This window comes from Tenrec ecaudatus, chromosome 12 (assembly GCF_050624435.1).
Source record: "Tenrec ecaudatus isolate mTenEca1 chromosome 12, mTenEca1.hap1, whole genome shotgun sequence".
NCBI lineage: Eukaryota > Metazoa > Chordata > Mammalia > Afrosoricida > Tenrecidae > Tenrec > Tenrec ecaudatus.
The window spans coordinates 110,404,647-110,428,793 of record NC_134541.1 but is presented as its reverse complement, the minus strand read 5'-3'; the positions used below and the strand labels follow the sequence as shown (position 1 = coordinate 110,428,793).

Sequence of the window (24,147 nt, the reverse complement as noted above, 5' to 3'; positions counted from 1 at the left end):
GGGGCCTGTGACTGTTGTGGGGAGCTGCCCAGGCAGGCCTGGTGCTCGGAGACTCACCAGTGCATGGCGGCCGCGGGCGGCACAGAGCAGGCCCCTCAGCCTCCACGGCAGGTTGGTCTCCAGCAGGAAGAGCAGCAGGAGACACACGAAGCCCGAGACGGCCATGGAGGTGACAAACCTGCCCACGCCCGGGGTTTGCCACGCGTAGAAGTTCTCCTGGTACTCGATGTCTGCATGGGGGATGGGGGTCAGCCTGGGCTCCCCTGCTCCCTCCCGCCCACAGTTGGTCACCGAGGATCCACTGGGCTCTGCGTGGGGTGGGCTGCCAGCTGGGGGGAGTGGGCAGTGGGAGGAGTGAGTCGCAGGTCACGTCTGGGGACACTCACGGTATTTGTGGCAGTAGTGGGCGGCCACCTCGGAGGACGTGCAGTACCTCCGCGTCTCGTAGTTCTCGTAGAAGCTACTGATGGCCATGCCCAGGCAGTGGTTGGGCAGCACAAGGAACACGTGGTCCAGGGTTCTGGACAGTTCTTCCAGCTTGACCGCTGTGGCAAGGGCATGGGGGCCGGTTGGCTCGGAAGGCGGGGGGCGGGGGGACCGGCTCCGCCCACTCTGCTCCCATCAGGTGGGCACACCCCGGGCCCTCCCTGCAGCAGCGCCCACGGGCAGTGGCGGCCGGCCCACCTGGGATGCGCATGATGGTGACCACGAGGAAGGTGGCGACGCCCGAGAGCACGTTGAAGATGGTCAGGCGCGTGTAGGCTGTGGTCGGGCCCGAGAAGAGGAAGCTGAGGAGGTACATGAGCGGGATGATGGCCCAGCCGTAGAGCAGCAGCAGTGCCAGGGCGTCCGCCTCGTGGCCGTCCCGCGTGAACGCGTGCACGTCGAAGGCTTTGAACACCACCTGCGTTGCAGACACGGCTGGACACCTCCACCCCGCCCCAGACCTAACCCCCCCAAGGCTGAGGACGAGAGGAGCCTGGGGAGGCCGTGGGGTGTCCAGACTCTCCCAGACCGGGGGCTCCATCAGGACAGGCCCTGGGCAATCCACCCGGCTAGACTCTCGACAGCAGTGAAGCCCCCTGCCTTGCATGCTCCCCTACCCACCAGCAGCAGCAGGCTGGGGACCAGGAAGGTGATGAGGTCCCACAGCAGGGCAGGAAGCCAGAAGGCGGCCACGTGGACGCCACTGACGAACTGGACGTGCTTGGCTTGGGTGGCCCTTTCGCCGACAGCAGGGATGGCGAAGGTGCTGGCCAGGAAGGCCATGGCAAACAGCAGGTTGAGGGTGATGTCGAAACCCTTCCGGCCCCTGTGGGAACAGGCTGTCACCCAGGTTAGCCGTGGCCTTCCCGGGCCTGGCCTCCCTCGGGCGGGTGGGCAGGGTGAGGGAACGCCAGACCATGGGCACTGTCAACCCCCCTGAACAGCCCCTCCTCCAGGCCGCTCGGCCTGGCTGAGGGCAGCAGTGGCCTGGCCTGGTCACATCAGGCTGTGCCCACTCCCACGGGCCAGCTGCTTTCCCACCGTCTCCCGGGAGGCCCCTGGCGGTAAGAGGGTGCACGCACTCGCTGAACTGATCCTTGGCTGCTTGCAGGGCGCTGCGGGGCTGCGGGTAGTTGGACACCGTGATGGAGGCCTGGGGGCCGCAGAGCGTCCTGAAGAGCATGTTGTCCACCAGGGCCAGGGCGGTGGCCGGGGAGTGGTAGGCCTGGTTGTTGAACAGAGCAGTGATGGCCGTCCGCTCCCCCACGTCCCTGAAGGATGCGGCCACCAGGCAGCGCTCATTAAAGCCTCCGCCCTCCACCGAGGCCCGAAAGATCAGGAACTCCTCCAGGTCGCCTGCAGAGAGCGGCTGGGTCGGCACCCACAGGCTCACTCAGACCCCAGGGCGCTGTCCACTCCAGGGACACTCCCCACCCCGGGGGACTAGCCCTGGGGCCCGTGTCCAGCTCTCTATGCACACATGCTGGACGTGACCGCACATGGGACCCAGGAAAGCAGAGAAGAATCCGGCCCCCAATGCCCAGCGTCTGCCGCTAGGGAGCCCCACTCACACCGAAGCCCCACTTACCCAGCACCTCCTGGGGCTCCTGGCCTTCAGCCTGCAGCAGGTCCCTCAGGTGCTCTGAGAGCTGCTGGCCCAGCCGTGATGTCCTAGCAGCCGAGAAGGCCGCGACAGTCCTGCCATATGGGCCCAGGGTCAGCTCCAGGCTGGGGTCGTCAAGGATCTCTGAGGAGTAGTTGATGGCCAGGAGCGCCAGCGTGAGGCACGTCAGCGGGACCAGCACCTGGGCGGCCGCCACCTTCCACTCCCGCCAGCTGTATGCCGCCTTCTTCACCAGCATGGCCCGGAACTGCTGGCAGTGCAGGGCCAGCTGCGGACAGGGAGGCTCCGGGTCACAGAGCGCCACGGGGTTCACGCAGGGCCATGGGGTGCTGTGCAGGTCGCCCAGAGTCATGGCGTGCTTTGGGCACCTAGGAGCTCGGGGCACCGTGTGAGCGCGCGCAGGGTCACAAGGTGCCTCCAGAGTCTCTTAGGGTTATGGGCACCACGGAGGGTCATGCAGAATCACAAAGTGGGGCGACGCTCCTGAATTGGCTGGCGTGGCTCCATTCCAAAGGCGTTCCCGGCTCTGTTTCCCAGTACCCACCTCGCCCAACCCCTGCTGTCCTGAGCTGCTGTGTGGGCTCAGCCTGGTGCCCCGGCCCGTGTGCGCCACGCTCACCCCGGTGTTGAGCTGCACGCTGGCACAGTCGTCCTCGATGAGGGCACCGGTGCCGTTGCTGGGGTCCATGATGCCGCAAAGGTGGCTGTCCACTGCCCAGTCACTGGCCCGCCGCTCGTGCTGGTACTGCAGGGCCGGGAGCTGGATGGCCTGGATGTCCATGCTTGTGTCCACCAGCTTGCCGACCCTGAATCAGGACATGTGGGTCGTGTTAGGGGCACTGGAGAAGATCACCAGCTTCTGGGCTCGCTCATCACTGGGGTGCCCATTCCTTGCCATTCAGAGAGTCTGGGCCAGCAGAGCCCAGAGCCCTCCGGAGACGTGAGCAGAGACCCTCTCCTAGCAGGGGGGTGTGGGGTGGGACCGGCCTGGCTTTTCTACTCCTAGGTGACACATGTGCTCCAACGACACTAATCAGTACCAAATCTCCCTCATCTCTCACTCGATCTAGCTACCAGCTTCCATCTTGCTGATCAACTGTTCTTAGTTGTCCATGCCTCCCTCTCCTATCCATCATCCACCATCCCTCTACTTATCATCTATCCGTCCGTCAGTCCATCCTGCCACACACCCATCACAGAGCATGTCCTTCCATCCATCTCTACCACTGCCAACAGCCACCCACCCACCCACCTCTTGTCTACCCAGCTATCTATCAGCTACTTGAGCAACTGCCAGTCACCCACGCCTCTCTCAGCTCTCTAGCTGTCAAGCATCATCTCTCATCTCCCTCTGCCAAGGGTTAACCAACCATCGACCCAGCGACCATCCTTTCATCACCCTCTTCCAGCTTGGCGCTACCTGCCACGCCCTCCCTCTGTGCCATGGACCCATCAGCCTGCTGATGAGTCATCTAGCTAGCTGCCCTCTGTGGGTACACGAGCTCATGGCCGTGGCACCCACTGCCTCCTCGCACTTGAGACTGACCGAAGGAAGACCTCTTCCATCGTGGTGACGGAGGCCCCAAAGCTCGCGATGCCCAGCTCCTTCTGCTGCTTCTCCAGCTTCGTGAAGAGCGCTTCAAACCTGCACGAAGAAGAGGTGGCTGCCAGTCCCTTGGAAGAACCGGCCTCCATCACTGTTCCCCAGTCACCACGCAAAGGAGGGCAGATGCCCTTTGGAGCCCGTGTGGTTTTGGAACAGGGGCTTCCATGGCTTAGGCTGCATCCCACCTGCCACCTGTGAGCACACCGGCTTCCCAGAGAGTTCCCTCTTACCACTCCGACATGCACTTATGAAGCAAAGGGAGAGGGAGCAGGTGGGTGGCCACTCGACCTCAGGGCACAGCAGCACTTTCTAAGCATAAGAATTCCCAAGGGAAAAAGGACCAAGCTTCCTGGTCAGCTAGAGACCGGTGGAACCCCCAGGCCATGCCTGGAGTCACCCTTCAGCCTCAGAACTGAGCTCACCTCCGTGGCTCCCTTTCAGTGCAGGGACAGACAGGCCTATGAGGGAACAATCCCATCAGGCAGGTGGGTGAGCCTTTGGAAAACCGACCCTGGGACAGCAAAAGGAAGGCCTTCCCCTGGGAGGAAGCTCAGGAGGCAGGAGGGAGGACGGCGGGGCGTGTCACGGATGTGTGTGCATGTGTGTGTACGTACAGGGGGTGGGACTCAGGTGTGCTGTAAACTTTCATTAAAATCGCAGTAAAACACGCTGCCAGCCGGCCTAGGGGTAGAGCAGACACCCTCTTCACTGCGGGCGTCCAGGCTGCGAGGGCACCGGAGGGCACGGGAGGGAGGTTTTAGCTGGCACTGTCCATCGGCAGTTGGGGGAACAGTCGGGCACAAGACACAGTGCTGGTTGTGGAACTGCGCCCCCCACCCTCTGTGTCTGCCCTCGTGCCGCGATGGATGCTGGGGACGGAGGCCTCCTGATGTCAGAGGGGGGCTTTCTCTCAGCGGCCCCTGCGGTGCCCCCTGCGGGCCGTACCTGTCTGTGCTCTTTTTCGGCAGGATGAAGGAGAGCTCGGCCCCAGCGTTGCTCTCCAGGGTGGCGCTGGGGACGTGCTGGTGGACCAGGCGGGCGACGGCCTTGGGTTTGCAGTGCGGCTCCTTGACGAGGGTCATGTGGTAGCCTGCGCCTGGGACCCGAGGCAGCCCTGTCAGCCGCTAGCTCAGCCGGAGCAGGCTCCTGCGCAGGTGGATGGTGCCCTGCGCGGTACTCGGTCCCTGTCCCCCTCCCCAGCTGGGATGAGATGCCGGTACAGCTGGGTGGTGGGCACCACAGGGTGTCTGGGATGGAGGGCCCTGGGTTCCTAAGGACCAGGCCTGTGTGCTGGGATGACCCAGGCACTGTGTGGGGTTTCCCCTGTTCCCCGAGGAATGACACACCGGGTCAGCACTGTGTGAGCTGTGTGGGGCCGGCAGTCTGAGGGGAGACTGTCGCCTTGCTAAGCACTGCTCTGCAGCTTCTCGACACCGGCGACCATGAAGCGGCGGCGACCATAGAGCCAAACCCACCGCCCTCGAGTTGATTCTGACTCACAGTGACCCTGCAGGACAGAGCAGAACTGCCCCTCTGGGTTCCTGAGACAGTCGCTCTGCACGGGAGCAGACAGACTCATCTTTCTCTTGTCGAGAGGCCAGGGGTTTTGAACCGCTGACCTTGTGGGTGGCCCAACATGTCACCCACTGTGCCCCAGGGCTCCCTGGGCAATGACACAGCACGAGGCAGGGCGGCCCCAGTGGGAGGCTGTTGGGAAAGGGGACCAGGAGACTGGCTCCATGTGGGGAAGGGTGCAGATGGCATGGGGTCCTAGAGGCTCGTGCCACAAGGGGCTGGCCTGCGTGGTGGCTGGCCTGCGGCATGGACCACGGCAGCTTTCCTCACAACCCTCTCTGCCCCGCTTCCACATCTGCCCTCCCCTCTCCTCTTCCCACCATCCTGAGACAGGGCTGGCTGTGCGGGGCGGGACGGACTGCATGGAGGCAGAAACGAGGCCTGGCCCTGGCTTTCAGTCTTGGGGTACAGCAGGTACTTCCCCTCGATCCCCCAATCTCCTCTCCCATCTCCGGCTACAGGAACAGGCTCTGGCCACCTGGGGCCTGATGTGGCTCTGGGCTCAGGCGGCCGTTGGGGTGCAGGCCAGGAGAGCCGGGGGCTGCGCCCTTGATGCTGCTCACCACTGTGCCGGCTCGGGGCTCCCCAGTCCCCCCGCTGTTGACAAGCACCTGGGCCCTCTGAGTTGCCACAGACAATGGCGGGTACTCTGGCCATGGCTGCCCAAATCCTAGCCAAGAAGGACCCTGCTCTCATGGGCCCTCGGCCTGGCTGCAGGCTTTGCAGACTCCACAGGGAGGAGGCTCTGTGCCCACACACCCAAGCCAAAGCCACTGCTGTGTAGTCCACTCTGCCCCCCAGTGACCTGGCAGAAGGGCCCTGTGGGTTTCCGAGTTGGGTAGTCTTGGGGAGGAGCACCCCTCGCCTTTCTCCCACCGAGCGGCTGGTGGTTCCAATCTGGGGACCGGAGGTTGCGCCGCCCCACGTGCAGGGCTCCTGGACACTCACCGTACTTCTGCTTGAGGAACAGCGAGGACCCGCAGCACTGCAGCTCCCCCTGTGCCATGATGGCGATGCGGTCCCCCAGCAGGTCGGCCTCGTCCATGAAGTGAGTGGTCAGCAGGATCGTGCGGTCACTCTTCTGCTGCTGGAGCAGGTCCCAGATGGCCCTCCGGGAGATGGCGTCCATGCCCGAGGTGGGTTCGTCCAGCATCAGCACCTGAGGGCATAGGGCGGCCCCAGGAGGGGGCGGGGTCACATGGGGCGGCCGGGGCCAGCCCCCACGGCCAGTGGCCATACCCCCCCCACTCCCCCTGCAGGGTCGCCCCTACGTCACCCCGGTGCTGCACCTTGGAGCCCCCAATGAGGGCGATGCCGATGGACAGCTTGCGCTTCATGCCCCCGCTGAGGAACTTGCTGGGGGCGTCCTGCTTGTCCTCCAGGTTCAGGATGCGCAGCATCCGCCTGACCTCCTCCCAGCACTTGTGCAGCGACAGACCTTTCAGCTGCAACGGCAGCCACGGGGGTCAGGGGACCCCAACACGTACAAGACACCCACCCGCCCACAGAGACCCAGAAACCTACAGCCTCCGGGAGTGGGGCCGACAGAGAAGAATGTGTGTTGAACCAGGTCCACATAAGACCAAGAAGCCCTGGTGGCCACAAGGTCAGCGGTTCAGATCCACTGACTGCTCCACAGGAGGAGGATGAAGCAGTCTGCTCTTGGCAAGACGCCCTCTGGGTCAGTACTGCGCCGCCCTACTTGGCAGCAGTGGGCTCGACATCCCAAACCCAAGGCCCTGCCGCCGTGTCAGTGCCCGTGCAGACTCTGCGGCACAGGTTCCCAAACGGAGGAGCCTGCTGCTGCCCCCTTTTCAGGGGAAAAAATGGAATAAGTAACTCGGTTCCCCCCCGCTCCCCGCCCCCCAATGAAAATCGGAGTACAGTCCATCGCTCAGGATAAAGTGTAGGTATCCGCGTGGCTGTCTGCTCCTGTAAACAGTGACCGCCTCAGGGGCAGTTCCACGCTGTCCTACTGGGCGGCCACAACGTCGTGGCAGTAAGTCTGGTTTATCCGCTTTTGCAGGCACCCTGGACCGGTCCAGCACTGGCCCCGGGGGGCACCATCACCCACTTTGGAAATACTGCTCCACAGGATGGGCAGGGCTGAATCTCTCAGGGCACAGCCAGCCCCACCTTCCTGTACAGGAGCAGCTGGAGGGCTTACCCTGCACCTGGCCAGAGGAAGGTGACCTTATGGAGGGCGTCCCTCCAGGGCAGGAGAGCCACTCTAGCACACGCCCGCCCAGCGAGTCAGTGCTGACTCACAGCCACCCCGTAGGACAGGGCAGAACTGGCCCTGTGCGTTCCCGAGGCTATAACTCTGTACACAAGTAGAAAGCTGACTCTTTCTCTTCTGTGAACAGAAGGGAGGGGAAACCCCAGGGCAGTCAGGGGCCCTTCATAGGAGGCTGACAGACCCCCAGCCCCCTGCTGCTGCCACCCCCCTGGCCCTGAGACTTGGGGCCCTTCTCCAGGGCAGGGGGTGGGGCGGAGCAGCTCCAGGACGTGGCTGCACACCTGGGCGTAGAAGTACAAGTGCTCCGCCACCGTCAGGTCATCAAACAGGACATCGTGCTGGGGGCACAGGCCCAAGCTCTCCCGGATCCGAGGCATGTCCTGGGAGATCTCGTACCCACAGATGGACGCCTGCCCGCTGCTGGGGGGGAAGAGGCCTAGGACCAAGCAGACACAGGCCCTTTGCTGACACAAGGACACCCGATCTGTGTGGGGATGCTAAGTGCACTGTGGGACTTGCAGCTGGGGCTGGGGGAGAGAAGAGGGATGCGGGGATGGTCTGGATCCCCCTAGCGGAGCTTGTGGGAAGGCAGACATGCTACTAGCCAGCCTGTGTGGGGGAGGAGCCGTGCTCTCTGAGCCCAGCCTCTGTGACAGTACAGAAGGAGCAGGGCATACAGATTGACACCTGGGGGCAGCTGGGCACCTCACGTCTTTGGACCTGTTTCCATCTGGCGTGAGAAGCACCTTGTTTGCTCTGGATGGTCTGAGTGGGGGCCTTTCCCCTCGGCACTGCAGGGAGGAGACTGTTGACTGGGCTCTTGGCCGGCCACAGTGCCGCAGGGCAGGAGAGCATGCCTCTTTCCTGCAGTCTCACAGAAGGGCCCGAGACCCTTCGGGGGAAGTCAGGGCCTGGGCAGGGTGGTGGCAAGAGGCCTGCCAGAATAGACAGGACAGGGGCAGTGTCCTGGGCCCGGCTCACCTGGGAGCAAGTCCAGGGTGGTGACTGGTCTCCCTGGCCCAGCACACCCATGAACAGGACCGGGCAGACTGCCTGGCCCGGCTCACCTGGGAGCACGTATAGGGCGGTGAATGGTCTCCCTGGCCTGGCTCACCCGTGAGCATGGACAGGGTGGTGGTCTTCCCAGCACCATTGTGCCCCAGCAAGACGGTGATCTGGCCTTCGTACAGGTTCAGGTTCAAGTCCTTGACGGCCGTCTTGCCCTTACTCCCGACTCTGTACACCTGCAGGAAGGTGGAGGACCACCTTGGATTCCCCTGAGCCTGGCACACCTCACCCCACCAGCACTCCCTCTAGGCAGGCAGACTAGTGCTTAGGAGGCTCGGATTTGGTTGAGTGATGGTTCAGAGGGTGGGGGAGGGTGGGTCCCTAGTTACACCTGGCTCCTTCCTGTGCCAAAGCCTGCAGGTGCAGGAGGCCCAGGCCCTGGGGCTGAGGGAGGTGCCTGGCTGGGAGCAGGGTGAATGGAACAGCGTCTGGGTCTGGGAGTGGGAGGACCCTCGTCAGCAGGGGAGTGCACTGCCCAGGGCTCCAGCCTCGGTCCGAGTGTTGGGCAGGGAGGCGGCACCTTGGACAAATGCTTGATCTTGATCCCAGCCACCAGGTCTTCAGGCTCGGCTTCCAAGAACTCCGACTGGAGTGCTTTCTCCGGGTCTTTGTCCTCATCCTCTTTGACTAGGGCGGTTCTGGGGCTGCCGCACCAGTATGAAGGCTAGGACGGAGACAGCTGGTCATCAGTGCCTGCTGGGGTACACAGCTCCGGGGCCCCCACTCCTCGCACCAGGCGGCGCTGTCAGAACTCACCAGGAGGAAAAAGTACCAGGGCTGGGGCACCCCGAACTGGCCCGGGAAGACGGCCTCCATGTACCAGGCCACCAGGCCGTAGAGGACAGAGTCCAACAGTAGCATGCCCAGCACCTGCCCGAACGAGAAGTCGTCGTCCACGTTGACTGGAGTCAGGAGGTCACGCCACTGCAGGCCAGTGCCTGGAAGACACACGGGGCGACGGTGGGGTGGGTGGCCTTGGCAGAGGGCGTGAGTTCACATGAGGGCAGGCTGCCATGCCAAGGGCATCTTGGCACGCCCATCCGATTGTTTGGCATCTCTGTAAGCTCCTTCCAGTCTTTGGGGCAGGAGTTTTACAATCATTGACTCACTGTGAGTACACACACAACTCAGGCCCAGCCGACATGGGACCAAAGCGCACCTAGCAGAACTGCAAACAGGAGTATTTCGGAACAAAGCTCGCAGCAGTTTTGCCTCTCACTGATTTGACACCGTCCCGCCTGCCTGGGAGCTGGCCCCAGGGTCCCCGCTGCTGCTTGACCCAGCTGGACTCGGTAGAAGGCCTGGGGGCTCGTCCACGGGGAGACACTTACTGCACAACGTTTACAAAAGGGGAGGCAGGTTTCATGGGGCCTGGGGTTAGTGCCTCTCTGTGAACAGTGGTGGAGAACGAATTTGGACCCTGGAAGGAGGCTGTTCCTGTGCAGGGGCTACATATCCGGCGGCAAAGGATGTCCAAGGCCAGACACATCTGTCCTGGAAGAAGTACAGCCGGAATGCTTCCTAGGGGCCAGGAGGGTGGGACTGTCTCACGTACTCTGCACATGCTGTCAGGACATCGGGCACTGAGAAAGAGGAAGGCCCTGGGCCAGATGGACAGACACCGTGCCTGCAAGGAGCCCCACTGTGAGACTGGCGCAGGACCGGGTGGTGGGTTGCTCAGCTGTATATCAGGTTACTATGAGTCGAAACTGGCAGGGTGGCACCTGACACCAACCCATTACGGACATGCTTCTAAACACAGAAACACGAGGCGGCTTCACACGAGCTGTCCTTCCAGACTGCCCTCCCTTTCCCTTGCAGAGTGACCAGTAGCTTTGAACTGCTGACCTTGCGGCCACCATGCCACCAGGGCTTCTCTGGGCCCCCACACATGTAAACTGCGCAGACTGCACCTGGCTGCGTCGACGGCGTGTGTGGAGCATTTGAACAGGTGTGAAACACTGCAGGGTGGCCCAAATGGGACAGAGGCAGGAAGTAAATGCAAGCTGGCACTGCTACGCGTGCTCCAGGGTGTGTGCATGCGTGCCCGTGTGTGCGCGTAGGCACGCGTGTATGTGTGTGTGTCGACCACAGACCCGCGTGTGCAGAGGCCCCCAGCTGTGCACAGTACAACACGCGGTGGGCCTGAAAACCTAGAGGCGGGAAGAGAGTGGCTTGCGTTCTCTTGAACCCTGGCAATGGGCAGGCAGATGCTGACGGATTTCCGGGGTGCCTCTAGGAGCCCCCACCTGTTGTGTGGGCCTGCCACCACCTGGACGTGCCTAGGGGTCCCCGGGTTGTCGGGGGCCTCCTCGCTGGTGGTGAGGAGCGGGGGCGCTCACCTTTGGCTTCGAACTTGCCGATGAGCTGGGCGCCCATGGCCATGGCCACATTGGAGAGGAGGCAGGAGAGCAGCTTCTGGCTGAGGGACATCCAGCTGTAGCGGGGCGCCACGAAGAAGTAGGGGATGTAGGTGAAGAAGTAGAGGAAGCCGCCGATGGCCGCCGCCATGTTGGCTGCAGGTGGGGGAACGGAGGGGCAGGCGTGGCACAGAGGGGACCTGGCCTGGACCAGCTGCCCCGGCCTTCCCCTCGCCTCCTGGCCACCTCCTGTGCCCCTGTACTGGAGACCCTGTGGTGGTCTCTCCAGCCCTGGTGGACACCATGTCCAGCAGCCCCTTTGACCCTGGTGAGTTGTACAGAGGCCACTGTGCCCCTCTCAACTTCAGGAGCCATGTCAGGGCCTGGGAGTACCCGGGGCGTGGACGACTGACCTTTGCTGAAGAAGGTGCTGACCATGAAGCTGAAGGAGATGGAGGAGATGGAGAAGCACAGCAAGAAGACCAGCACCAGGGATGGGTCGCTGTGGGTCAGCACCGCCACGTCCTTCTTCACCTGTCGGAAGCCCACGGGTCAGCTGCACGGACAGCCTGGTGGGCCAGCGTGCGGGTGGAGAGCATCGGGGTGTATGGAAATGCCCCCCCAGTCATGTGGGACACGGAGGTGACCAGGAGGCTCCTGCTGCCCTCAGCAACGCCCCCACCACCTCGACCAGCACCGCGTGGGTGCAGGTCCTCACTAGCCGAGCCAGACGCTTGCCTTGACACAGAAGAGCAGGGTCATGAAGGCGCTGGCGATGAGGAGGAGGAGGAAGGCCATGATGAACCAGGCGCTCCAGTGCAGCCAGCTGCTCAGCCCCATCATGCGCATGTACTCCTGCGGGCGGGGGGCGGGGAGCGTACATCACAGGCCTGCCAAGGTGGCTGGCGAGGAGAACCAGGCCAGAAGCAGCAGGCCAGCCAGGTGGTGGACAGAGGCAGACCCCAGTCTGACCACCCCATGGCTCAGCTGGCAGGAGGAGCCTGGGCGCACCCACAAGGACAGCCTCACTCGGTGCCCAGCAAGGCTCCCCACTGGGACGTTGCCGATTTAGCAGAATGTAGACTGGACTTCCAGTCACATGATGGGCCTGACGCAGTGAGAAGGACGCGTTCCTTCAGAGGCTCAGAAGGCAGGCAGGGAGGCGGAAGAAGGACACAGAGAAGGCCAAGGAGGAAGGAGGAGCCACAGGACCGCCCTGTGGCATTGGAATAGATGGCACAACCAGAATGTGGGTGACTCGCCGGACAGAAAACCAACTTGCTCTGTAAACTTTCACCCAAATCCCAAGAACAGGTCGGAGCACAACACAATGAAAAAGACGAGGGACCCAGTCAGATGGGAGCGCCGGCCCCCAGGAGGGCTCCGGGAGGCTGATGGAGTCGGGTGCAGTCTCCCTGGTACGGTTGGTCCGCGTCTCCATGGTCAAGGTTCAGCTGCGTAAATCCGTTTTCTCTGCTCCACGGGGGAAAGGCGCTCCAAGGAGCCCTGGTGGCCCCATGGTTAAGCACTCGGCTGCTGACTCAGACCCACCCAGCGGCTCCTCGGGAGAAAAAGCTGGTGATTTGCTCCCCCACAAGATTAGCGAATTCAAACGAAACAAGCAAAAACCCAACCCAAGCCCAATGCAGTCAGGGTGGTCATGGCTCACGGCGAGCCGACAGGGCAGAGCGGCACTGCTCCCCTGGTCTCCAAGGCGGGCATCTACAGAAACAGACGCCGCGTCTTTCTCCCAGCTGGTGGGCTCAAACTGCTGACCTTTCAGTTATCAGCGGAGCATCTGACCACTATATAGCCAGGCTTCCTGCCTGCCAGGATGATGGGCAAGAAGGCCTACGGGGAAGGGCTACTCTGTCACTATGACCCCAAGGAGTCGGAATCGACTCGATGGCACCAACAAGGAGCGCTCACGGGGACAAGGATGGAGACAGTCTGGACACCCCCCGCCCCCCAGGCCTGTTGGGCAAAGACGCGCACGGCTCACCTTGAGTTTCCTCTCCTTCTCCCGCACGACAGCCTGGATGATGCTGAGCGAGGTGTAGGTGAAGCTCAGCATGAGCAGCAGGGGGAGCTGGTACTGGATGGCGACCAGGAAGGGATCCGAGATGAACGGTGGGTACGGGAACCTCTTGGCGATCACGGTGACCTTCTCCAGCAGCTGGTGCGCAGAGGTGTTGGCGTGGTACTGCATGATGGCTCTGTCCACGGCGTGCTGCACCGCCAGGAAGCCTTCCCGGATGTAGCCTGTGTTGGAGAGCAAAGGACAGACACCTGCAGGAACTGTGTGCGGAGTGACACACGGGGTCCTCTGGAACGGGCCACAACGGATGCCCGCCTGTGGCAGTAGTGGTGTCCTTGGCTGTCCCTCCCCTTCTCCAGAGGACACCCATCAGAGTCCAGCCGTGACAGCGAGAGGAGCAGAGCTCCTGTTGCGTCCACTCGCACCCTTGAGATGCACTTGGCTGGGCAGGGCCTTCTTGTCCTGAATGGGGTTGGTGGGATCAGGAAGGAGCACACTCGGTTAGGTGGGGGTGGGGGGTCCGAAGGATAAGGGATTGCTTTACCGTTTCTAGTGGGAGGTGACGGGGGTGGGAAGAGGGGGCACCGAGAGACGTGATTCTGCGGGGTCGGGATGGGAAAGAAGGAGCGCAGGCAGCAAGAAGGCCTTGGCCAGCATGTCCGCTTCTTGGTGCTGCTGTAGCAAATGATCTCCAACTCAGCGACTGGAAACAACAGGCAGTAGCCTGCAGGCCATGGCTCCGGCCCACGTCCATCAGTCCTCTGAGACTCACAGGGACCCTGCAGACCAAGGTGCGCCGCCCAGGCCGTCCTCCTGGCAGGAGCGGATGGCGTGCCTCCCTAGGGGCCGCTGGTGGGTTCGGACCACTGACTTATCAGTTAGCAGCCACCAGGGCTCCTGATGTCAGTTTCATGTCTTCCAGAGACTCCAGGGGACATGCGTTTCTTGCCGCTTCGAGCTTCCAGAGGCCGCTGCGTCCCTTGGCCCATGGGCCCTTTCTCCACCTGCAGTGCCAGGCACCTTCCTCTGTATCACACGCCCCCTGGTGTTACAGGGTTACATCCGCAGCAGCCGACTGAGCAGTCACTGTTTGGAGCCCCCCCAGCCGCTCCAGGGCGGAGCGCTGCCTGCTTCCCTTAAGACGGCAGCCTTGGATACTTCCTGGGGTGGTGGGGCGCTTGGAAGGAGAATGAAGTAGACAATCAGGTAGCAAGGAGGGTGTGCTTGGTTGGTGGCCACGCAGGAAACCTCCCTGTGGTAAGGTCATTCGAGGGGCACCCTCAGTTCCATCTGCAAGCTGCTCGGTCCTTTGCCAGGTTACGAGGGGCAACAGGTGAACACATAGCCGTCTTTGTCGTTCGGTGCCAGTGAACCGGTTCCAGCTCGCAGAGACCCTGAGTGTGACAGCGACATGCGCGGCCCCGCCCCCTCCTCACCATTGCTCGCGTGTGTGAGCCCACTGCTGCGGTCACCGGGCCATCGGTCCCCCGAGAGCTGTCTTCTTTTTCACCGAAGCTCCACTTGACCAAGCATGATGCCTTTCCTGGGCTGGTCCTGCTGCTCAGATTATTTGCTCAGCAAATCCACCAACGATGCCAAAGGAAACCGCCTCGATGTACCCTGCTTCTCCCGACTGCCCCCTGCGGCCACCTCGGTTCTGCAGCACGACGTCTCTTGGCTGGTGTACAGGTTCCGTGTACGGAATTCCCATGCTTCTTAGTGTGCTCAAGGGGGTTATGACCGACTGTCTTCAAGAACGACGACAGCAAACTCTTCTAGTGGAGACGGCCTGAGGGTTGGCTTTTAGAGCAGGGAGGAGTGATAACCTGGGGACCCTCCCCCAATCCTGAGTGAGGCTTGGAGAGACTGAGTCCCAAAACAAGTGGGGCATGGCATGGGGTTAGCTGTTGCTGAGTCAATTGCGACTCAGGGCGGTCCGTGGGCAGCAGACTGCCAGGCCTGGCCTCCAGCAACCCCCTAGGAGTGGATTAGCACGCTGTCCAGTGCACAGCCCCGCGTGTCGCCCAGGGGGGAGGGGTAGCCCGGGTCCCGATCCTGAGCACCTGAGGGCTCCGGGTGCAGGTGTGGGTAGCGTGAGAGTGGTGGCCCTTCATTCCCACGGCTCAGCCTGCCCCTTACCAGGCTCCCCGCCATCTGCAGCCGCGGGCTCCCTGGGGCCCAGGCTTGGGAAGAGCGGGAACAGGGAGGTGGTGTGCCAGCCCTGTGTCTCCTTCAGGAAGAAGGAGCCTGCCTTGGTCCACATGTAGTTCCTTCGAGTGTAGCTGAAGCGCAGGTGGTACCTCACCTACAAAGAGGGAACAGGTGTGAGGGGGACTTACCAAGGGAAACATGCTCCCCCCCCCTCGTTCCCCCCTCCATGTGTCCAGGGGGCTTGGCATGTCCGCATGGACTCACGGTGGGTTCCAGGAGCCCCACACAGGCACCCCTGGGATTGGGGGGGGGTGTCTCAGCAGTCCTCTCGGCCACGTGCATGCTGGGTCCTCCATAACCCCCCACTGGAGCCCCTCATTTGAGGACCTGACTGGCTCCCAGAGCAAACCCTTGCCTTTCTCACCCTCCTACAAGACCAGAACCTGAATGCCCCATAGCCTCACGCTTCTGCTTCTCTCTCTGCTCCCCGGCCCCACATACAGAGGCTTTACCTTCGCCCAAATGCAAGCGCCAGGAGAGGCTCACAAAGCTGCTCCTCCAGGTGACTTCCCAACCTGCTGGGACGCCCGCCACCTGGGCCCTGGGGGCGAGTCTCGTGTCTGTCTACCAGTGGGTAGACGGTTCTGGGGCAGGGTGGTCGCTTCACGCTCACCGCCAGTGGCAGGGGGTCCCGGCTGTGGTTGAAGGCATGCTCAAATACCACGGCGGCCAGCACGTTGGAGGAGCCATTGTCATGCTTGATGTAGTCCTCGAAGGCCCTCTCTGAGGGGAAGCCCCGGACTGTGGGGAGAACGAAGCACCGCACAGGGCTGTTGGCAGGGCACAGACCATGCCTCTGAGCTGCCGGAAGTCCCGTCCCCAGGCACGGTGGGACTGGGCCTCTGTGACCTAGAGTTTTTCTCAGCTGGCTTTGAAGCCAACTACCCGGCTTTTCTTCCCGGTTTTGTGCTGGCTGCAAGATTTGCTGAAAGGCTCTCAGCCTCACGGCAACACACAAGCCGGCTGGGATGCGGGATGGGGATTGACCATGGCCTTCCACGTGGAAGGAGAGAACCCAACGCCGGGGACACCGGCACCCTGATAAACGCCCCTGCTTCAGCGTTGACCCAACTGACGGAGACCCTACCTGGCACAGAACGGGCCAGTTCCACAGGAGCTTTGGGACTGTGCTTTTTAAGTAGCCCTGGTGGTGTAGTGGTTAAGAGTTGGGCTTCGATCTACAAGGTCCACAGTTTGAAACCCCCAGTTGCTCTGCGCTGACAGTCTTGGAAACTCACAGGGGCGGCTCTACCCTTGCCTACAGGTGTGCTGTGAGTCGGCATTGACTCTGAGGCGGTCTGCTCCCATCTGGGTTCACAGCTCCGGCAGCCCCAAGGGCAGAGCAAATCTACTCTGGCCTGTCGGGCTGTTACGAGTTGGAATCAATCAACTGGTGCTGGTTTGGGGCTCTTAGTCTTGATGGAAGCCAATCGCCAGGCCTCTCTTCCACAGCACAGCCGGGTGGATGTGATGCTCCAACTTCCGAGCACGCAGCCGATTGCTAACGCTTGCGTGCACTCTCTACCCAGGTGCCTGCGAGTTTCCCCAGGCTTCTGTCTTGAGTTACATGTGAGTTTCTTTTTTATTTTTTTTACATGTGAGTTTCTGGGCTGGGTGTACACAGCTCTACCAGGGCCAGCCACAGGGCAGCGGTTTCCTGCTAGCAGCCGTAAGGAGTTGGACTGGACAAACCCACAGCCCTCCTCCAGGCAGGGAGCCACCTGGCCGGGTTCTGCAGCACGGGTCAGCATACCTACCTCGTAACCACAATGGGGTGCTTTAAAACCTCAAGTGGATGCTCCTCTCTCTGAGGTCCTTGCCATGGCCCAGGTCCCTCCTTATGTCAAGATTTGACTGGGATCGGAGAGCGAGGGACTGGACTGTTTGCTGAACTGCCTGGCACAGCCTCGCGGAAGAGTTGCCGAAGCACGATCTAGCAAAAATGGCTAGCACGTTTCTAGGAAGTTTCTCTCAGTGGGTTTGCGTCTCTGTCTTTGTTTCTTAAATGTCCTCTTTACTGGTACTTAGGTCTCTTATCAACTCCCTGTCACCAAGAAAGGGGGGGGGCAGAACTGTCCCCACAGGCCTTTGGGACTGTAGACCTTCCCTGGGGCAGACAGCCTCATCTTTCTCCCACAGAGTTGCTGATGGCTTTGAACCGCTAATCATGACGTTAGCAGCCTAGGCATAATCCACAATATCACCAGGGTCCTTTTTTTAATTTAAATTAAGTCCTAATATGGCTTAATTAAAGAAGACAGAAATTTGGTTTTTAGGTTGCTGTTGGGCAGACACACCTTTTCAACTGTGTCTACATGGGCAATGCAGCCACATGAGTGGCATTCCTGCAGCTGTGGGCCATTCCCACCCTCCCCCTCTGAGCTGCTCCTCCCTCGGGGACATATACTGCTGCCCGCTAAGCTCCCATCTAACCTTTCAAGTTGCCGGTCTATTCGATCCCAGTAGGCAGTCTTTAAAAGAGTACAATACTTGAGGCAGGCCTTCATGAGTTCAGCTCAACTAGTGTAAGCCCTGGTGGTATCATGGGTTACACATTGGGCTGCACATCTCAAGGTCAACAGTTCAAACCCACCAACGGTTCCGAGGGAGAAAGATGAGGCTGTCTGCACCTGTAAAGCTCGACAGATTCAGAAACCTACAGGGGCAGCCCCGCCCTGTCCCACAGGGTCTCCATGAGTCAGAATCGACTTCATGGCAGAGGGCTTATTTGTTTTTGAAGCTAAGCTGTTACTTGGCTGTTAGCAGATTTGACTGGCTGCCTTTGGGGTTCTGAGACTGTCACGCTTCATGGTAGAAAGCCTCGTCTTTCTCTGGCGGAGTGCCTTTTGGTTTTGAAATGCTGATCTTGGGGTTAGCAGTCAAATTTGTGACTGCTATGCTCCGGGGCCCCTCTTCAGAAGCCTTACGAGCAGGGATGTTTGTTTGTGGCTGAGAAGCCACACACTAATTGCATGCTCAGTTCCCACAGGGACGTTTCAGCAGCCACCCTCACGTGCCTACTGAATTCTGCCTCCTCCACCAGCTGAGACTCGGTGCCCTGAGGCCCCATCTCGAAGTCCCGAGTGAGCCCCTGCGGGCAGGTCATTTCAGAGCCACCCCAGCGGGGAACCCCAGCCCAGCTGAGGCTCCGTGTGAAGCATCACCCTGCTCATTGTCCACTGGGCCCTGATGACTTGGGATCCATGGTGGCCGGGATCTCACCACCATCCAGACACAGAGAAGCCCCGGAACCTATCCAGGATGACTCAGTGCCTGGACGACTGGCTTTGGGCTGTGCGTGTGTGTGTGTGCGTGTGTGTATTAGTCTACATCCCCGCCTCACCTCTCATGTTGATCACCAGCGTCTTCTTCACGGCCTCGGTGATGGTCCTCACGGCTTCACTGCGGGATGGGATGTAGGCCAGCTCCCAGGAGCCTCCCGGAGGAGGGAAGTTGAAGAAGAGGGGCAGCTGTTGGATGGACTGGCCAGGGTAGATGGTAGCGTTGGGGACATTTTCCGACTGGATTTTCAGGCGGAGCCAAATCAGGATCCCCGAGAACAGCAAGGGCAGGAAGATTTCCAAAACTGTGACCAGGACCTTCCGCTTCTAGAGGAGGGGAGATGTGCAGGGGGAGGGGCCGTGGTCACACGCTGCTTCCGGGCTGATGGGGCCACTGGGCCCCACCCTGAATGAGACAAACCCATCAGGGCAGTGGGGTCCCTGGCTGGTGCACCCTGCAAGGGCCGTCAGCCCCACCTCCAGTCTCCGAGGAAAGGCCTGGCATCCTGCTTCTGAAAGAACCAACCACTGGAAAGCCGTGGGCAGATGCAGCAGGTCAACCTCCGAGAGCAAGGGTCAGTAGGCCAGCCCCTGAGACACTGTGGCTCCGGGTCCAGAAGCGCCCCTCGCAGTCGAGTGAGCGTAGGAATCAAGAGAATGGGTGGCCCAGGAGTTTGAGTCCCCCGGGGCCTGCCGAGGTGACGCCCACATTAACCCATAGCCTGTGAGGGGCACCGCAGCATGGGGTCTTGAGAGAAATGCGACACGGAGACATGAGGCAGGAACTTCATGCCCCCAGTGTGCTGGGCACAGGGCTGCCACCAGCCTTGGATCTGCACTGCACCCCACAGTCAGGCCTGACTGAAGCCAGTCCAAGGGCAGTGGGTTTGTCCAGGGAAGTAGAGAACTCAGCGGTGGCGGGGGTCCAGCGGGGAGGGAGGGAGGAAGGGGCAGGTGAGGGGAGCCCAGGGCACCTCAAGGGCAGTGACCCTGTACGGGGGGGACAGTGGTATCACAGGGGGGACACACAACACGATGTGTCCGCCTGTCTGTCGACACAAAGAAAGAACTGGACGTAAATGCCCAGCTCTGTGTCCACAGCGAGGCCCCGGCGGTGGCCCCTGCCCCGGCAGTATCAGGTGCCCAGGAGAGAACTAGCAGTGGGCGGGGCCTGCCTGGGGCTGGGGATGTTCAAAAACATCCGAGCTGGAGTCCGGTCCTCAGGAACTGGACACAGCGGTCCAGGGTAGCAATCGCTGAAGGGGGGGAGCCCACCGTAGACGGGTCACATATTTGAGAGCCAAGGGCAGCAGTTACCCAGGGACCAAGTTGAGAGAGTTAGGGAAGGGGCAGGGGGTGGGCACAGGAAACACAGGGGCGCGGGGGTCGAGGTCACTGAGATGGAACAAAACAAGTCAGGATTATTGAGCAGAAACGTGAGGAGCGATTCCATGGGTCTTGGGCAGCCCATGATGGAAGTGAGGAAGACCTAGGGCAGTGTGGGGGGCTGGGCCCCTGAGCCCCCTCCCTGGAACCCTCTTCCTCAGCCTCATGCCCACCTGCAGCGTGTAGTTTTTCCAGAGGAGCAGGGCCAGCTGCCGGGGGGCTGCCATCTTCTGCTGGAGGGGTGGGGCGCGCAGCTCTGGGGGAGGACCAAAGACAGGCTCTCAGGGCGTGGAGACAGCTGGAGCGGGGCTGCTACGGAAACAGACATCGGCAGTGAGTCCAGCCATCACTTGGAGGGGGACAGATGCGGCGGCTTGCTTCTGTGAAAAGCTTTGGTACCCAACGGGCAGCACTTGCCTAGCACACAGTCAGAAGGCAGGGAGGGTGAAGGGAAATGGGCAGCCCAGGGAGGACAGGGTGGGCACCATTTACTGTGTGTCAGTGTGCTGCACCCAGGAGCTTGGAGCCCAGACCGTGAGACAACCTGTGTATGTGCTGCTGGGTGGGAGGCAGGTGTGCTCTGTAGGCTGGCCCCAAAGCACAATGACAAGCGAAAAAGGAAAACCGACAGACGTCGAAGCCCTGTGAGACAGTCCTAACTCTCTCACACAGGGTTTCTTTGAGTCAGAATCGCCTGATGGCAGCGGGCTAGGTTTCTGGCCTGAGTGGCAGACCGGCACAGTGGCTGTCTGGGGGAGGCTGGAAGACCCGTCACCAAACACAGCTTCTCGTCCTCCAAGGTTTCTCCTGTCTCTTTGTTTTCGCTACCAGCTTAACTCACACCAAGGAGCCCCAGCGGTGCAGTGGTGACACGCTTGCATGCTAACCCAAAGGTTGGTGGTTTGAACCCACCCGGCTGCTTGGTGGCAGGAAGACCTGGCTGCCCCCATCGCGAGGCCAGGCTACGTCAGCCAAACACGCATGGCGACGCCATGGTTCGGTGAACCTGGTAACCACCGTGTGCCCCGAGCATGGCTCTTCTTGAAGAACAATCTAGAGGAGGCCCAAGCGACACAGCCACTGGGAGGGTTAGACGGGGGAGGGCCGCCCAGAGAAGGAGGGAGAGCAAGGTGGTATCATCCACGCCACTGAGCCGCACACAGAGCGACGGCTGAATTGGTGGCGCTTTGCAGTGCGTGAGGAACCCTGGTGGCCGCAATCTGCGTGGTCAGCAGCTCAAAACCATGAGAGCTCTCTGGGAGCAAGATAGGGCTTTCTCCCCCATGGAAATGATGCTCGCCCTGCTCTACGGGGCCGGCGTGTCTGGACGGCTCCCTGGCAGGTGTGCGCATTCACAACCACAACCACCAAAGTAAGCTGCTGCTGGTGTTGTTTCATTGCAGCCCAGAAAACCCCACGGGCAGTGGGGTTCTGTCACCTGGGGTCGCTCTGAGTCAGTCATCGCTGCAGCCCCAACAACTCAAGATGGGCGCGGCAGCCAGACAAGACATGGCCTCTGAGCCTCTGTGACCTCTCAAATGCCACTCAGGGACGGGCTCTTTGTTATACCCAACCCAACCCACTGCCTTCAAGTCACTTCTAATTCACAGAGACCCCACAGACACGGGCTCCGAGACAGTAAATCTTCACAGAGCAGAGGGCCCATCTTTCCCCCAGGGAGCAGCGGGTGGGTTTGAACCCGCGGACTTCAGAGCGGAAACTGGTGCTGCCAGGGCTTGGAACTGTTCTCGGGGCCTTTGCCTTTCACTCAGTGCCACTCGGGCGGCTTCTGTCGTCTGCTCTTTATTATCTACGTGTTCCTCACGAGCACATCACCCAGGCTCACAGAACCCCTCTCCCTGCCCCGGCTGGCTCCCCGCAGCGGCCCTGGAGGCCAGGGGAGAAGTACTCCTGCAGGCTCCCAAGTCGACCTCCTCAGGAGACTGCCACCTTCGAGGCAGGAGAGGCCTGTCTTTCTCCAAGTGTGGACCTCCAGGTCAGCAGCCCCCTCGGTGCCCCAGGACGCCACCCCAGCTGCAGTGTGACTCCTAAGACTTAGAGATGACCACGGTCGGGGGTGGGGGTGGAGTTAGGGTGCCCCAGGAGCAGGACAGGATATGCCATGCCCAAGTGAAGGAAAAATGATCTGGAGTTACCAGGACCACCCCCTCTCCCTGAACCCTAAGAACCAGTTTTTCCTGTTCTCCTGAGCACTGACACAGAACCCCCCCCGCCCCCACTGCCACCAAACTGCCCCATTCTTTCCGCCATCAGACTGTACCACTTCTCCAAAGAAGACTCGCCCAAACGCCTGATCCTATGATGCCAAAGGGGAGCCAGGAGGATGCTGGGATGCGCATGATGGTGACCACGAGGAAGGTGCTGAGAGCAGGGGCAGGAGCTTCGGGCAGGCCTCTGTCCCCCTTCTCTCCGGTTTGTGCCAAATTTCAAATGTGCTCCTCCCCCCACATACCCTCCCCCCCCCCCCCCCCCCCCCGCAACACCCACTCTGCCTGGGTCCTCAGCTGCTGACCTTTGAGAGAAGCAGGGTGGGATTAGTGCCTGGGTGGGGGGAGGGGCTGGCTCCGGAAGGACGCTGAAGGCATGGGGTTGAGGTGCGGCCAGGCAGCTCTGGTCTAGGGCAGGTACCCTAGGCTCCTGGCATCGTTCCCACGGGGGCTGCGGGTGAGGACAAGAGGCCCTTCAAGGGGAAAGAAACAAGGGTCCCCCAGTCCACAGCCACTTCACATTCACCATGGACCTGGCCACCCCCACCCCCCACCTCAGAACCCAACCCAGCCATCCACACATCCTACTCCTGCCACCGTCACACCCCACCTCTGACCACCCCCCTAGACCCCACCACCCACAAGCAGAACAGCTCTGCAGGGTCCGCGGGAGCAGACCGCCTCCTCTCCCTCTGGTGTGTGTGAACCGCCAACCTTGTGTTTAGCAGCGCTCCTTGGGGCCCTGGGAAATCCGTGAGTCGAAACCCTCTGCCAGCATCCAGAAGCAGGGTCTGAACGGCTCGCCGGTGAAGCAGGCGTGAGAAGGTTCCAGCAGCAACAGTTTAGGCTGAAAGGGGTGGACGGCACCTCAGCTTGGGGGCTTGGGACTGGCCGTCCCGGTGAGGGGTGGACAGGCAGCAAGCTGGTCTGAGATGGACGTGCTCCCTGCCTGTACCAAGGCCCACATGCAGATGGACCCAAGTTCAAGTCGCCTCGAGTCAGAGCACTATTGGGCCCTTTCTCGCTTTCAAGAAATCCTGGGCAGGAGGAGATGGCCCCCGGGAACCCTGAGACCAGGACATTCCATGCGCTTTCCCCTCCAAGGGCTGACCTGTGTCCTGTGGACAGGCTCCTTGCAGCGGCCGCTGGTCCTCAGCTCACGGGAAAAGTGGCTGGAAGGCAGTGCCGCTGGGCAGCGGGCCCCGGGGCGGGGCAGGCAGGCCACTTGAGTGTGGATGGGCGGCACGGGTGTTCCAGGGCGCTGGCAACTTGCCGGGCATCTGGAGAGACTGGGGGGCAGCTGGCATGGCTTCTCAGGCACCTGGGAACAGGCGGGAGAAGTGTGAGCAGAGTCCCAGGACAGCCGCCCGCCCCCTGACTGAAGAGCTGGAGGACTGACCCTCAGGACGCAGGAGAGGGGCTGTTCCGTGCTGTGACGCTTGCCCTGGTGGTTTGTGTGTGCGTGTGTGTGTGCGTGTGTGTGTGGGGGGGTAACTGCCAGGCCGTCACTCAGAATAGTGACGTTGTCTGCTCCTGTAAAGACTGACGGCCTGGGTCCCTGCAGAGGGTTGGTACCAGTCAGGGCGGACTTGATGGGAACAGGTGTGGACACCATGGGAGTCCTGGTGGAGCAGTAAGCCCTGTGTCAGGCTGCGAGCCGAAGGGCATCGGTTCGAGCCCATCAATTGCTCCATGGGAGAGCGGTGGGAAGACTGAGCCTCAGTTTCACCCTGTCCTGCAGGCCTCTGTGTTGGAAGGGACTCGGCGGCAGGTGTGTCTGTGGCGTAACGAGAACCAAGACGCCTCAGGGCTGCGCTGTGTGTGACAGAGCAGGACCGCCTCCACGGGGCTTTCCAGGGGCAGCCTCCGGCCTCACGTCCACACACACGGCAGGCTTGCCCACCTGCGCCAGCCACGCTGCTCTCGCTGGGGTTCTGGTCAGGCAGTGGCCTTCCAGTGGGCTCTGGCTCCAGGCCTCATCTTGTTGTGGATATGCAGGGAGAGGGCAGAGCTGCCCTGTCACGTCCATTCTCAGGCAGCCACGA

At 61.4% G+C, this 24,147-nt stretch overlaps 1 protein-coding gene across 7 annotated transcripts in view; it reads right to left on the bottom strand.

Annotated features, from left to right (window-relative positions):
- Positions 1 to 24,147, bottom strand: part of LOC142462503 (phospholipid-transporting ATPase ABCA3-like) — a 49,788-nt gene that overhangs the window by 4,074 nt on the left and 21,567 nt on the right. For 2 of the 7 annotated variants that reach the window (XM_075564432.1, XM_075564433.1), the window contains exons 2-27: positions 23,214 to 23,423; positions 22,817 to 22,949; positions 22,408 to 22,575; positions 20,048 to 20,186; positions 18,551 to 18,815; positions 15,821 to 15,948; positions 15,136 to 15,301; positions 12,961 to 13,220; positions 11,697 to 11,813; positions 11,372 to 11,492; positions 10,941 to 11,114; positions 9,355 to 9,536; positions 9,119 to 9,262; positions 8,645 to 8,774; positions 7,812 to 7,966; positions 6,581 to 6,736; positions 6,240 to 6,450; positions 4,662 to 4,812; positions 3,657 to 3,755; positions 2,730 to 2,916; positions 2,075 to 2,378; positions 1,569 to 1,842; positions 1,108 to 1,312; positions 685 to 904; positions 387 to 545; positions 58 to 230 (exon numbers count right to left, since the gene is read on the bottom strand). In XM_075564432.1, the coding sequence (XP_075420547.1) occupies positions 58 to 230; positions 387 to 545; positions 685 to 904; positions 1,108 to 1,312; positions 1,569 to 1,842; positions 2,075 to 2,378; positions 2,730 to 2,916; positions 3,657 to 3,755; positions 4,662 to 4,812; positions 6,240 to 6,450; positions 6,581 to 6,736; positions 7,812 to 7,966; positions 8,645 to 8,774; positions 9,119 to 9,262; positions 9,355 to 9,536; positions 10,941 to 11,114; positions 11,372 to 11,492; positions 11,697 to 11,813; positions 12,961 to 13,220; positions 15,136 to 15,301; positions 15,821 to 15,948; positions 18,551 to 18,815; positions 20,048 to 20,101 (4,035 nt within the window). In that variant the 5' untranslated portion in view covers positions 20,102 to 20,186; positions 22,408 to 22,575; positions 22,817 to 22,949; positions 23,214 to 23,423. The remainder of the gene's footprint in view (positions 1 to 57; positions 231 to 386; positions 546 to 684; positions 905 to 1,107; positions 1,313 to 1,568; positions 1,843 to 2,074; positions 2,379 to 2,729; positions 2,917 to 3,656; positions 3,756 to 4,661; positions 4,813 to 6,239; positions 6,451 to 6,580; positions 6,737 to 7,811; positions 7,967 to 8,644; positions 8,775 to 9,118; positions 9,263 to 9,354; positions 9,537 to 10,940; positions 11,115 to 11,371; positions 11,493 to 11,696; positions 11,814 to 12,960; positions 13,221 to 15,135; positions 15,302 to 15,820; positions 15,949 to 18,550; positions 18,816 to 20,047; positions 20,187 to 22,407; positions 22,576 to 22,816; positions 22,950 to 23,213; positions 23,424 to 24,147) is intronic. The other 5 variants (XM_075564436.1, XM_075564437.1, XM_075564434.1 and 2 more) reach the window with 5 other exon arrangements.